The 14,257-nt window shown below is 38.7% G+C and overlaps 2 protein-coding genes and 1 non-coding gene across 4 annotated transcripts; 1 reads left to right on the plus strand and 2 right to left on the minus strand.

Annotated features, from left to right (window-relative positions):
* Nucleotides 1-227: 227 nt before the first annotated feature.
* Nucleotides 228-5,248, minus strand: LOC126587443 (protein PEP-RELATED DEVELOPMENT ARRESTED 1, chloroplastic). Of its 2 annotated transcripts, XM_050252513.1 has the most exons (10): nucleotides 4,846-5,248; nucleotides 4,157-4,312; nucleotides 3,412-3,480; nucleotides 3,111-3,281; nucleotides 2,071-2,214; nucleotides 1,715-1,867; nucleotides 1,498-1,563; nucleotides 1,187-1,246; nucleotides 789-843; nucleotides 228-609 (listed from the first exon to the last, which is right to left on the minus strand). In XM_050252513.1, the coding sequence occupies exons 1-9, from the start codon at nucleotides 5,167-5,169 to the stop codon at nucleotides 799-801; spliced, it is 1,188 nt and encodes a 395-aa protein (XP_050108470.1). In that variant the 5' UTR covers nucleotides 5,170-5,248; the 3' UTR covers nucleotides 228-609; nucleotides 789-798. The 2 variants fall into 2 exon arrangements, with proteins under 2 accessions (XP_050108470.1, XP_050108471.1); XM_050252514.1 differs by lacking the exon at nucleotides 1,187-1,246.
* Nucleotides 5,249-5,342: 94 nt separating this feature from the next.
* Nucleotides 5,343-5,415, minus strand: TRNAK-UUU (transfer RNA lysine (anticodon UUU)). The gene has a single exon. It is a non-coding gene; the product is annotated as a tRNA-Lys (tRNA).
* A 6,118-nt stretch (nucleotides 5,416-11,533) lies between these two features.
* Nucleotides 11,534-12,723, plus strand: LOC126587536 (uncharacterized protein At5g48480). Its single transcript, XM_050252611.1, has 2 exons — nucleotides 11,534-11,963; nucleotides 12,265-12,723. The coding sequence occupies exons 1-2, from the start codon at nucleotides 11,674-11,676 to the stop codon at nucleotides 12,500-12,502; spliced, it is 528 nt and encodes a 175-aa protein (XP_050108568.1). The 5' UTR covers nucleotides 11,534-11,673; the 3' UTR covers nucleotides 12,503-12,723.
* The last annotated feature ends 1,534 nt before the right edge of the window (nucleotides 12,724-14,257 follow it).

The raw sequence follows: 14,257 nt of genomic DNA on the forward strand, positions 1-14,257 counted from the left end.
TCAGTCCATTTAAACTCTCAATCTCTTACATAGAGCATATACTAAAGTATCATCCGATTCGTGGGTCATAAGAACTTCCATATTTTCACATAGTTCTGAGGCTCCAATCTGCAAAAAAGAAGGTGCGGGCGGGCAACGCTACCTTCATCCATAGCATTATCTTATAAACAAAACAAGCTAATCACATGAACATAAACTAAGAGATTTTGCACACATGAGAGAGCATGGGAGAGATAACAATGGTTGGCCATACCAATGTGGACTAAGGAAGCTTTATACACGGTCCATATTTGCTTTACAGAAAAGGCAAATAGAAAGAGAGAAAAAAAAAGGCGTGGGAAAAAAGATTTATAAATAATTAGGGGAATGTGTGTACCGATCCTTGCTGTGTTTGCTTCTACTACTCAAGGCATATGAATCATTACCGAGGTCCACCGAAGTTTGCACTGATGCAAGCATATCAAAATCCATATTTGTGGGACACTTCCACACATGGTGTTGCACTGGTGTTCATTGGACACTGTTGAATTTTCATCATCAGTTTTGCTGATTCTGGGTGCTTTCCTTTAAACAAAGTATGATTCAAGCCATGCTTGTGTCCGATTTCCGCTATCATTGGACAACAGATTAAAAAGACGTAAATAGTTAGATGATTTTGCTTTGACCATCTTGCAATCTTTGTCACAGACACAGATTACAAAGCACTCGGCAAGGTTATTGCTAGACCCAACCTAAAATTATCTGTTCCAACAGTACATAATTAGCGAAAAAATAGGGATGGCACCTACAGTAAAATGTTCAAAATGCTATTTCCTGAAGAACTTCAAGTGTCTTCTGATGAACCTGTATGTGAGACAAGGGAACAAAATGAATTGAATCGCAGGAAGAATGTGGAATAACATAGCTGTAAAGTGAAGGAAATTATAATGGGAAATGATGAGGTTAGCTATTTGTGCACCAGGACTTTCAGAAACATGCTGTAAATTGCTTAGAAGAGTGACATAGACGAAGCGTATGTTATAAAATTCTAAAGCATATCGTAAGAATAACTTCTATGACTTTTCAAAATAAAAACTAGATAGAAAGCTTAAATAAAATTGAAGACAGTAATTCATTTGCAGGAAAATTAAAAGCACGTTCTTTTATTTATTTGAGAGGGGATGGCGGGAGAGAGAAAAAACATTACCCATTCTAGATGCTGTGCTGTGATACCAGAGACATTTCCACCATATATACCACCTAAGACCTGGCAAGTTCAAGGATCAATTAGAATTTAACCCAAACAGGTTTACTGCATATCTGATAGCTTTAATACCATTTAACCTGATAGATGTTTCAAGGGTATGAAATATCTTTGAGATCAGAAACACCAAATCTATATATTGTCCTCAAACACTACCCAACTTGACCTTATGGGTCCTTAGAGATCCTGAGGTCCACAGGGCTCAAAATGAATGTGTTACAACTTACAATTTAAATTGGTGAATCAACTCTTACCTTGGAGACAGTCTCAAGAAACATGCCAGGGCGCACAGGAAGTGGTTTTCGTCCTGAAATGCTTTCCTGGAAATTATGATGCATGAGTCAATATAGTTTGATACCAACGAATAGTTATATGTGTGTGTCAGTGTGTGCGTCGCGCGAGTGTGCATGCTGTTGAAACAGATATGCACACACACACACACACACATTGTAGTTATAGACTGTTACCCACCCTTCCTCCAATTCCACTCGTCGCACCAGTGCCATCTTCCTCATCACTGCTAGAGTGGTCAGCACCTTCATTTTTTCCTTCCATTACATTTTTTATCATCTCCTGGACAGTCTTCCCCGGCTTTAAAGCTACCAGTTTGGTTAAGAAATTCACCTGCACTGACAGGAATTTTAATCGTGCCAAACAATGACAGATGATGATGGTAATAATTTACCTAAAAATACAATTTTTCCAAAGAATTGTTGATATATTCATTGGAAAGAACAGATATGTGCCAATGAATCAACTGGATATCCTCAGACCAAAAAACCAAAATGGATATCCTGCAATTTTTTTATAAATGCAGAAATACAGACCTCGGATTCTGGAAGAGTGTTAAATCCACGATCATTTCTCTCATCTAGTATTCCACCTCCCATCATATTCCGAGCTTCCTCTCTGATCAAAACAAGTCTTGCAAGCAGTTTTCGATCTGGAACTATAGGCCGAGTTTCCATTGTCTTCCATAGATGAGAATAAGCTTTTATATTAGCTTCAATTATTACTAAATGACAGGAAGTACAAATTCAAACTTCATAAAAATAATAATGCATAAAAGCATGAAAATTCAATGGCCAGTGCCACTGAATATCTTTACATATTACAAGGACTATAGTGTTTGAATATAGTGTTTGTAAGTTAAAAATTCTATTTTCTTGTTTTAACATTTAAGAGTGTTCCCAAAAATCCCAAGCCCCAAAGAGGGGGAAATCTAAAGTTCAACAGAGCAAAACTATTAAGGGCTGGTTTGGTATTGCTGTGCTTTGAAAAAAAGCTGCTGTGAGAATAAGCAGCTGTGCTGTGAGAATAAGCAGCTGTGCTGTGAGAATAAGCGGCTGTGAAATAAATCAGCAGAGCGTTTGGTAAACTTTTTTGTAAAAGTGCTTTTGAAAAAAAAAGCAGTTTGATAGTGGGTCTTTTCATTAAAGGAGCATTGTAGCTCCGTGTGCTTTGAAAAAAAGCCAGTTTTCCAAAGCTGCAAATAGCAGCTTCAGCTTTTTCCTTTGATTTCAGCTTATTCTCACAGCAGCTTCCAAAATAAGCCATTTTTTTCAGTTTACCAAACACCTAAAACCCTCAGCTTTTTTTCATAGGTGCTTTTTTTTTAAGCACCTCACTCCCAAACTAGGTCTAAAACACCTGGCATCAAGTTCTGAGGGTCAAATCTCAGTGACGGTTTTAAACACAGAATGATTATAAACTCTATGGTGTAAAGCCAAACTAGGAAAACCACCAAGGTATATTTTAACTCCTTTAAATGGCATTAGCAATACATGGTGGCCAGGATGATTTGCAAATAATGCTATGCATACATCATCAAAGGCCAAATAAGCATGCAGGGCTTCGCAGTGATTACCTCCAGTATATCATCAGCCTGGTTAGCAATATCATTAAGATTTGCAGCTGGAACATGAACTTTGATGTCATTTTTACTTTTAAACACACCACCACCGGCAGCCACTCTGCGTAGTAATTCCTGCCTGCTTTCTTTTAAGGGAGTTCTACAGAGTAGGCCAACCACTTGAACCTAGAAATAAATACGGGATGAAAAAATAAATAAAGAGGAAAGAAATTAGCATTCAATAACCGTAAATGCCTATACTAGCTATTACTCTGAATTAAAGTTTCTAAAATTGGGCTTAACGAAAAATCCTTACATGTGGGGGGCATTTTTTCGTAAGATAGGATAATACTGTCTCCTTGATCACCTCCAATAGAGACTTGCGCTGAACATGAACAATCAAAACAGTCATTGAGTAAACAATCCATAGCTACATTCAGTGACAAGAAATGAAATCATCCACGACAATGTCTAAAAAAGAGGACTAAGTGTGTTTGAGTGTTTGACCACGAAAAGGCAGTCCGCTATATGGTGGCTAGAATTTACCTAAAAACAAAAGCAGTGCAAATTTTAGCACAAATTCAAAACTGCAGCAGTGCTGAAAGTGCATTTAATTTTGCATAGAAGTTTGTGTATTGAAATTGAAGCTTGCACCCATGAACAATATCATACAACACAAAAACTTATGTTTCCCTCCTCTATCCCGCCCTCTTCCCACAAAAAGAAAACGCATCACTGAACATTCGCAGCGCAGATATTACAGAACCTAATTAGTAGTGCCACTAAAAATGTAACCCAAAAACATGCATCCTCATATGAAGGTACACATACGAACAAATATTGGAACAATAATACTGTGCGGAAATCAAAAACCACATCAAAGGTGATGCGAAAAAGTACAGAAAATGATAGAGAATGTGGTGTTATCTAAAACTTGATAAAATCAAAAGGTCAGTGCGTGCTCATAGATCTATCATATCAGATCAATCGAAGTTTCTTGGGGTTAGTTCAAATATACATTAAAGCTAAGGTATGTATCAAGCTGCAATGGAAGTAGGAACCTTATCATCTTGGTCACTGTCAGCGAGTTGGATCATGTAATCTAGAGCCATCATGAAACTGGCCTCCATTTCATCGACTCTCTTCCCTAGGACCCCCTGTGCAGCAATTTCCACTGCCACCTCTTCAGATGCCTCATCCATGTTCATATCCTCCAACTGTACATACACAAAACTAATAATCAGCAATTTTAACAATCAGTAAGGTCGTGATTTGCACAAAGAGATATAAGCATACGAATCCAACTTCCGGAAAAATAACCATGAGGGCAGTTAATACATATCATCCCATTGATGCAAATCATATGAAATTCACATTTCAATGCAAAGTCTGGCTCAACTAAGCCTTATACCAAATAATCTATCATTTCCTTCTATACCAATTTCTCAGCAACCAATCTACAAAGCTAATGATCAGTACAATGAAGCATCAGTTGGCTCGTAATTTCAAAGAGAGAAACAGCTGAATAATCCAATTTTCGCAAAATTCGCCAACTGGGTAGTTGTTACATAGTAATATATTTTATCATGATGGATGCAAATCATATGAATTTCACATTCACACTTCAAAATCTTGCTCAACCAAGCCTTATACCAAATTATCTACCATTTCCTTCTCTACCACTTCCTCAGCAATAAATCTACAGAGAATGACGACAGAGAGAGACAGATAGAGGGAGAGAGAGACTTACAAGTACGATCATCTCTTCAAGAACAGAAGTGACCTGCTCACCACCTCTGAGAAGGGCTTCGTATTGGGCAGGCTCCAATTTTGAGCTGCCTTGCTCTCGGGCAGTTCTGTTCTTCCCTTGTGCGCCAAATCCTTCATCCGGGTATCCGCCGCCCACCTCATAGGTGCCGCACCACCGCAGCGTCTGCCGCTGCATCTTCTTATTGGGTTGCTTTGGCTGAAGCTGAGGTTGGGGAAATTTGATGTGGTGGGAGGAAAAAGAGGGTAGACAGAGAATTGCTGGGTTTACAGATTGTGCAGCTGGGTATGAAAAACACGGAAACATTTTGGTCTTCTGCTACAATTTTTTTCTTGTTGGGTTTGTGCGGGGTTTTTGCTGGGTTTTTGTGTTTTGCAGGGAGAAGGTGATAAGGATGTTGAAATATTAACCAAAAAATAAATTTAAAAAAAAACAAAAAAAGAAAAAAAGACACAGAAATAGTAAAATTTAAGCGAGGTCGCCGTCTGTGGGAATCGAACCCACGACCACACGGTTAAAAGCCGTGCGCTCTACCGGCTGAGCTAAGACGGCTTTGCTATTCCAACAGTTTGTTAAGTTTTAACAATTTTATATTCTGTTGACATGAAAATGGGATGAAGATCAAGAGTAAGATATTGCAATTTAATTAAAAAACAACACATTCTTTTTTCATTTTTAAAATATGTTACTATATAATCCATATATATAGCAGTATATAATCTTTTATTTTGGGATTTCGATGTTAGGGTTAACATCCCTTTATCCCAATTTGGACCCTTGAACATTTAGTATTTTATTTGGGTTCTCACATTACCAACCTCAAAGCAATATAATAATAGTCAGCAAAAGATATAAAAGTGCGTTGATGGTTATGGTTGTAAACGAATTGAACCAAATTTCACTATGCTCAAGTTTGGCTTGTTTAATTTTTTTTTCGAACTCAGGCTTGGCTTGCTTCTTCTACAAGCTGAATTCGAGCAAGCTTAATAATTTCAAGCCTAATCATGTGTCCAAACTGTTTTGAACTATTTCTTATAGTAAGTTAGCTCGGTTGTATAATTTTTTTTTTCTTTTTTTATGGCTGGAACCCAGTAAGAGGCTAGACCAACACGTTTGTAGAGTCTTGTAAACCAAAAGGATACAAAGGATGTAATGTCTTAAAAAAAATCATACTAAATTTGTCAAGCTAGCCAAACTTGAATTTTTTTGAAGTAGATACCAGCCACGAAAAACAACCTAAGACTTTGGCAGTATGGGTTAATGTTTTTCGACCCCTGCTGCGTTGCTATAGAGGACAGTTTTGTAAACTTGACCTGAAAAAAAGACAAAAAAAAAAAAAAAAACAGTTCTGCAAGGGGAGAAAATGGATGTGCAATCGGCTTTCTGGATGTTGAATTTAATAAATTAAAGAAGATTAAAAATTAAAAATTAACAATAGTTGCACAGGAAGTAAAATGAATGTGTGAATAGCACCATTTAAGTAAAAAATGAAACGAAAATCAAGATTGAGATTTTAGATTGATTAAAAACAACATAGCACTGACCAACATTCTTTTTCTTTTTTCAAATGGAGAATGAATCTATTGACTTATCCAAGACAAGTAGCAATAAAAATAATAGAGCGGTCTATAAGGACACCTACAAGATCATCCCTTAGATGTTGCATAAGGTATCGTTTGGTACGTGAGAAGGGATGGGACACGCTCATCCTACGTTTGGTGTACTAAAAAGAGTGAGACGCATTGTCCCGTGGAACAGATTTTAGCTAAATTTTGGTTCCACCCTCACCACCTAGAACAAACTTATTCCAGCTCATGGATCGCAAAATTATAAAATTTTGGACAGCAATACCCCTTAACTTTTTCATTGATTCCACTGTTTACCCTCTCTCTCCCGTAGCCTCCCTATCTTCTTCTCATCTTCCTCCACCACAAATCTAGCAACCCAACCATGGCTTATCCACCGTCTTCCTCGTAGGATGATTGCATCCTCCCTTTCCAATCGGCCCCAACGCTAACCCAATCCCAACAATCCCACCTGAACCCAATCCCGCCTTCTTCCCGCCACCTCCCTCCTTTCTGCTGGTCCGTCAATGAAACCGTCACCTTCTGCCGCACCAACCTCAAGGCCACCCACTTGGCAGGACGTAGCCGAAGCCGTTGCTCGACGATGCCACGCTGCTTTTTAGGCGTCATCACAAATCAGAGCTTTTACCATTTTTTCTCCTGTAGCTTCTCTTTTATACCATTTCTCTCTCGTAGCCTCCATCACTCCCAAATCCTTTATTGCCTATCTTCCCTTTCCTTAATCTCCAAATCATCTGCCTTCTCGACTTCTTATTCGCGGCTTAGGACACTTCAACGTTGTCGCTGTTGTGGGTAGTGATGCTACTCGACTCGCACCCGGAGGTCCTGGGGAAGGTTCAGTGGCGCACTAGGTGATGAGATACAGAGCTTCGGCGACAATGGTCATGCATGTTGCCTAACCTTCCTTCCCACAAATGGCTGCAGAAAATCTATGGGGTTGAGTTGATGGAGTCAACGAAGAATGTCACACCTTGATCCCGACATATGTCCAGAATCGATACATAACGTTTTCAAGTATTCGTATGTCTAATATACCCATCCTCCGGGATATGGCAAAGCACACTCGAGCATCAATTCACATAGTAATTTTTTGTACACTTTATGGCTGCATCTAACCTCGTTGTTAGACTACCTACGAACCCTAAATAGAGATCAAGCCATTCGTAGTTCGTCATTAGTCAAACTCTAATATTTTCATAAAATACTTCTACCGGAAAACATAGGGTACTACACTACACATCAACCATAAGCCAAACACAATTATCATCTTGTCATGCACATAAGTGTGCTATTCCCACACATATGATTTCCAATTCATCCTTCATATAAATCACTATGTTTCATATAATACTGCAATTCATAGTATGCAGCATCTCAAAGAACAGTCAATGAAGCACAAAGTTATCCTCTAGTCATAATGGTCAACGAGTCTAATCATAATGACAACAATCATAACCAACATTATTCCACAATCACATCAATCAATAACACATATCATATACCAAAATGTAAGGCTAGAATGACACAATTCGACCGAAACCTACACCTTTGAAGCTTGATATCAAGTCCAAGGAACCAACAAGTCAAGTGATGCGATTTTGGACCACTCAACGAAATTCATCAACATCGGGTTCTGAACCACTCAACGGAACCAAGACACCAAAAAAGATTTTGGACCTCTCTACAAAATCAAAACACCAAAGGGGATTTCGGACCTCTATACGGAATCCAAACTAGGATACGATTCCGAACCATCACTCAACGTAATCGTAGAGTAAAAGGGATTCCTGACCTCTCAATGGAATTTGAGTGGATACGATTCTGAACCATCACTCAACGGAATCGCGCAGTAGAAGGGATTCCGGACCATCACTCAATGGAATCCAAGTAGATACGATTTTGGACCATCACTCAACGGAATCGCGGAGTAGAATGCATAAAAACGGCTTGAAGAAACAAGACATGGATAATGTTACTCCATTCATGAAGGCTCAACAAAATGAAACAATATCGAAGCAACAATCCCCATCACAATGGATTAACTGTCCACTACTAGCCCTCACATTTTACAAGCAATTCAATATGTATTTCATTGCAACATGCCTATCATACAAATCAAACCATATTTCAAATATATATGTCAAATCTCATTTCATAAACATAAATCGATGACTAAGTATTAAAAATAACAATTCAATAGAAAACATATTTATAAAACCAAGTCATATCCACACAAGATAACAATTATGAAAACAAGGTAATTACCAATATCACATATATTAAAGTCACTCTCATTCCATCACATCAGGCCAAACATACAAATCAACCACACTCTACAACAAGTTCAATACACAAGTCAAATCACATAAAATAAACAAGCATATCACAATGTAATGCCATCAATATGTAAATCGAGGTGCACATCAATCGAAGAAGACACATCATCATACTGAGCCCAATAAGCTTCATGGAGTCTCAACAACATGCTAAGATCAACAACACGCTAGAAAAACTCGGACTAGTTGATTAAAAGCTAACCATCGATTAAGGTCGAGAGTAGGGTCTACAACCCTAGAAATCTAAACCGAAAGATCTGCTTATCAGATTTCTAATCTGTAACTTCCTAAAGTCCACATTATGCTTCTAGAACAACATACTAAAATTTCATTACGATCCAACAATTGGATCTCCGCCAATCGCTAAGATTAAGTGGCGGTCAATGTTTAGTTTTCCAAACTTAGAAATCCAATTCGGGAAGATCCGTATGTCGGATTTCCAATCCGTAAGTTCCTATTGTCCTCAAATATTTTGTACTATTACTTATTGTTTGGTGTCGATCCAACGATCTGATCGTTAATTCATATAATAATCAAGTGACAGCCAACTAGGCGGTCAATTACGAAACTATGTTAAAACATCCGAATTTCACTAAACGGATGTCAAATATGGAATTGGGGCATCAAAATTAGCCTAGGATGGTCAGGTAGGGCCTTTGATGGCTTCCCCAACTCACCGGAAAATTCAACTATTTCCAAAAATTACCAAATTTCACAGAAATGAAGATCTCAATGAGTAAAGCAAGTTTTATACCTGTGAACAAGACCAATTTGGCCGGGAAAGCCCTAATTTCATCCAAACTCGCCGGAAACCCTAGAAATGGGTGTCTTCGATCCATCACCTCTAGTGCTCCACCGCCCCTACAGTTGTTTGGGCTTTGTTCCAGGCCTCAAGATGAGTGTTTTGGTGGTGGTGATGGTCGACGTAGCTTTCACGGTTGGTGGATTTCTGTTGTGGCACCCCAGATTCAACGGGTTCTGTTCTTCGCTAATTCAAGGCTAAATTGTATGAATTTTGGGGTGGAATTGGTAGAGGAAAGGCTAGGGAGTTGTTTCCAAGTGATGGAAGGCAACGATTCGCGATGAAATGCCGCGAATGGTGTCGGGTTGGGTCGAGAAGAACACCCGTTCCCCTCTTTTCTTTTTCTTTTTCCTTTTCTCATTTTCCCCTCATTTTTTGATTGGGCACTCCCCCACCTTTTTTCGTCCACAACTCTCTCTTTTCCCCTCTCTCCTGCTGCCAACTGTCAGCTTCTAATTGTTTTTTTGTTTTTTGTTTTTTTTTTACTAAAACGTCTCTAATTTCTTTGTTTCAACTCCGATTCACGAACGATTTTCGCCTACGTGTTTATAGGGTCGAGCTTTATCCAATTCTACTTGGTGTGACCCCGCAAGTCCACGAATTTTTAATGATTACTGACCAAAATTCAAACTTCGTAATTAGTTTAATTAAAATCTAAATTTAATATAGATTCCCAAAAATAATATAAAATCTCCTTAATACAAATACGTAGTTTGCAATAGTGAAATCTCGTTCCTAGATTTCACAGAGAACCATGAGTACGTTTGTCATTTAATCCTTTGTTACATTCCGTTCTGCACGTACCAAACGTGAAACAAAACAACTGTCCCATTTCATCCTGTGCATACCAAACATAGCACGAAAGCTCTATTCCGTTCTGTCCCGTTCCATCCCGTCTTTGTACCAAACGCTACCTAAGCTATTGGGGAGGAAGCTGAAAAGAATGCAAACCAAAGTCCAAATTGTAGCTCCATTTGGCTAGCTAATCTGCAACATTGTTCAATTCCTTGAAAATATGTTTTAGCTCACAATGAGCAATTCTTCTCATTAAATCCCTACAACTCTTCAAAAGGGCAGCAAGGGGGTGAAAAGTATCTTGCACAAATTAGTTCAACAATAATACAGCAGAGAAAGAGTTCATCTCTATGATTAACTTAGATATGCCTTTTTCAATAGCAAGCTGAAGTCCGAAATACAATCCCCAAACTTCAGCTTCTATAATTTGCCCTTGCCTTAGATTAATAGAGAAACCTCCCATACAATCACCATTGTGGTCACAAAGAATTCCTCCAACATCGACCTCGCTCGAAACCATTTTTCTAGAGCCATCTACATTCAACTTAGTGTTATCCAATAAATGCGTTTAAAACATAACATTACATATCCCGCTCAATTATTTGACAATGTTTTAATTTTGATAAACTTTCAAACATGACACGACAAGCTGTGAATGAGATCAAATATATATTCAACAATGTCAAACTAAAGGGTTCGGATTAAAATTTCATCCGAACGAACACGTTAGTACACGACACGTTGCACGATCTACGGTGGACCATCCCCCACTTATACATGGGTCAAGGGGTCAACGAACGTAATAAAATAACCAAAATACGCACTGTTTTGTTATCCCATCATTTTCTATTTCTTTTCTGCAGACCCAAAAGATAAACAGGCAAAGGATAGAATGTACGGCTTATCTCCACTGCCTGGGCCATCATTTTATCATCCGAATACTTTGTTGTTTTATTTATTTATTTTAGCATTAGGTGGGTGGTCAATATCTTAATCCAACGGTCCAGAGTACATAAGCCAAAACGGGGAGTGGTACCATTCGTAATTCCTCTCAAACTCACGGGCAACTGTAAGACATCAACAGTCGTAATTTCCCGTTATACCCTCAACCGTACGGTTCCGCTTCCCCGCTTCTATAAATCGCCTACCCCAGCCAAACCCACACCCCACGCCTTTTGCCTTTCCGTCTGCTGCTCTCTGCCCTCCTCGTCGTCCTCCTCTCTCTCTCTCTCCCCTAGGGTTAGGGTTTCTCTGTCCTTTCTCAACATTTGCTCTCACTCTTTGTGCTTCAATGGAGGAGCAAAAGGTACAGAAAGGCGTGGCCGCCGAGAAGGTCGCACCCGTGTCCCCCATCTCTGTCACGGAGTGCTACCCTCGTCTCTCGATCAAGGCACCCAAGGGCGAAGACGCCATCAAGTTCTACGAGACCGTCTTCGGCGCCGTGGAGCTTGAGCGTGAGAGTGATCTCAAGCGCAAGGCTGACCAGGAGCGTCCCTTCATCTACAATGCTAAGCTCAAGCTTGGGTCCTTCACCTTCCTTGTGACTGAGTCTGACTCGATTGTTGACTCCGGTGACGCCGCGTACGTATCGTTCTCTCTTGCTCTGCTTTTTTTCCTCCTTTACTTTAAAGTAATTGTTATTACTGTTAGATCTGGAATCCACTGTTTAGCGTGCGTAGTTTTCGATTTACTACTATATTTTTTTTCTATTTTTAGTTGAATTTTTTCGATTTTTAATCATATTCTTTACTGTTTACTCTTCATTTTTAGCTATTTATATAAAATTCTTTTACATTTCTATGAAGATGTGGTCTATTTGCGTGGATCTATTTCTTGCACTTGATTTTTTTTGTAGACGTGATAAATTTTCTTGGTTTACCAGAGCTCTGGCTGACGGTGGTTTTAAGCATCTGTTGCTTACTGTTGGGGACGTCGATGCGGCTGTGTCCAAGGCGGTCCAGGCGGGAGCTGCGGCGGTTGGGGAGATCAAAGCTGGTGGTGCTTTCTTTGGCGACGAGCAGCGTTGGGCTCAGATTAAGGATCCTTTCGGCATTAACTGGTTCTTCGTCACCCCCCTTGAGAAGAAGGCGTCTGTGGCCGAAGCCCCGGTTACCGTCTGATTCCATCTCGCTCCACCACCACATATCGTGACGATGTTTTGGTTTAGATTTTAATCAAATATTTAGACCCTTTATGAACCGTCTGATTCGAAGACTTTAATTGGTTTAGGATTAGGCTAATCGTAGCTTTAGCCTTAATATTTTGATGAAGGAAATGTTTGACTTTATTTGACCGTTATGTGGTTGGATTTTTAGTATTAAATGAGTTCATGGTTGTTCTATGATCCGTCGTTTTCTATTAATTTTTTATGTTCGTTGTTTTTCTTGTCTTTTTAGCTGTTTGCGTAGTTATTGCACGGTGAAAATTACCTTCTTAGACATTGTTACTTGAGGAGAGAGGTTGGCAATGGTGGGGTAGTATTGACATTCGAACAGTCTGGATAAGGATTGATCAAGGAGAGAGATTGTGTTGCATTCGGATAGGGGCCGGTACGGTTTCAGAGAAAGGAGTAGGTAGACTTTTAGGTTCTGTGTGGTCGAAAGGAAACAAACGTGGTGCTTGTCACGTGTCAATAATCTGGAAGTAGGCGTGTTTACTTTGAAAACGTGGTTAGGCTTCGGGAGGTGCATGTCATGGGTGGTCTAGAATCCAATCGATGGTCTAGAATCAATCCATCTCTATAGGATACAGGATACTTTAATGAAAAGAGAAACCAAGTCTTTAAGTGATATTATTAATTTTATAATACCCTCATTAGTTTTAAAAATCAAAGTTGTTTAATCTTTCTATATTCATCTTTTCCCTTGGAGAACAAGGTGACACACACCACCTATTACTACAAAACACTAACCTTATAGCACCACTACCATTACCACTACCACTACTATAACCACCACCACAGCCATCACCACCATAACTTCCTACCACCATTGTTAACCCCACAAGCTAACCACCACACCCCGCATTGTCACCACCACCATACCCCGACCCTTGTCAGGGCCATCACCAGTGCTACCATCGTCACCACCACCACTATTGCCCTTGTCACCACACCTACTATCATGTCCATATTTATCATTATATACAATTATATAACCTTTACATCAAAATTTACCAAAGCTTTTGCACTGTTTTTATACTCACAACACTTTTAAAAATATAGTTTATCAAATGTTTAACTAGTTTATTTTACAGTGAATTATTCTTAAAGAACAACATAAGCAATTACTAAAAAAACACTACAATCTGAAACTGGCATTTAAAGAGTTTGTGAAAATTAAATTTAGCAGTTAAATACTCAAAACATAGAAGTTATACCTCTTTCCTTGGGGTTTGTTCTTTCTTTTTATTTTTAAGATATGCATCATTACTTGTTGGGATTTTTATTATTTTTTTTATATTTTGAATACAACGATATATTTTACATTAAGGAGAATGAGAGTTCACTATCTACGAGATTCGAACCTATGACATCTCACTTAAATATGAAAAGAAATATCATCATATCATAGTACTGAGTGATTGAGACTATTTATTTTTCAAGTCTCTCTTTAAAGATTAGCTAATATAAGCTACATCGTTAGTCAATTTATTCATCGAACTTGGTCTACAAAATACTTAATAAATAACAAATAAACCGATGACCAAAAATAAATACACCAATTGGGCCTAAAACAATCAAATATTATTTGTCAAATGACCCAAAGAAAATGAACCGACGACGACATTGCTAACAAAGCCTGCCATAACAAAGAAGAGGTTCTTCGAATAGGAATATGGGAACGGAACGATGGGTAGCAGATGAATAAATGAGC

The sequence above is a fragment of the Malus sylvestris genome, chromosome 10 (assembly GCF_916048215.2).
Source record: "Malus sylvestris chromosome 10, drMalSylv7.2, whole genome shotgun sequence".
NCBI classification, from domain to species: domain Eukaryota; kingdom Viridiplantae; phylum Streptophyta; class Magnoliopsida; order Rosales; family Rosaceae; genus Malus; species Malus sylvestris.

Excerpts from the sequence above, each read along its gene's own strand:
- LOC126587443 (XM_050252513.1), bottom strand. The coding sequence starts at position 5,169 with ATGTTTCCGTGTTTTTCATACCCAGCTGCACAATCTGTAAACCCAGCA. Across the intron at positions 4,313-4,845 it reads TTGAAGAGATGATCGTACTT|TTGGAGGATATGAACATGGA; the intron begins GTAAGTCTCTCT and ends GTGTATGTACAG. Across the intron at positions 844-1,186 it reads CAGCACAGCATCTAGAATGG|GTTCATCAGAAGACACTTGA; the intron begins GTAATGTTTTTT and ends TCTCACATACAG.
- LOC126587536 (XM_050252611.1), top strand. The coding sequence starts at position 11,674 with ATGGAGGAGCAAAAGGTACAGAAAGGCGTGGCCGCCGAGAAGGTCGCA. Across the intron at positions 11,964-12,264 it reads GTTGACTCCGGTGACGCCGC|AGCTCTGGCTGACGGTGGTT; the intron begins GTACGTATCGTT and ends TTGGTTTACCAG.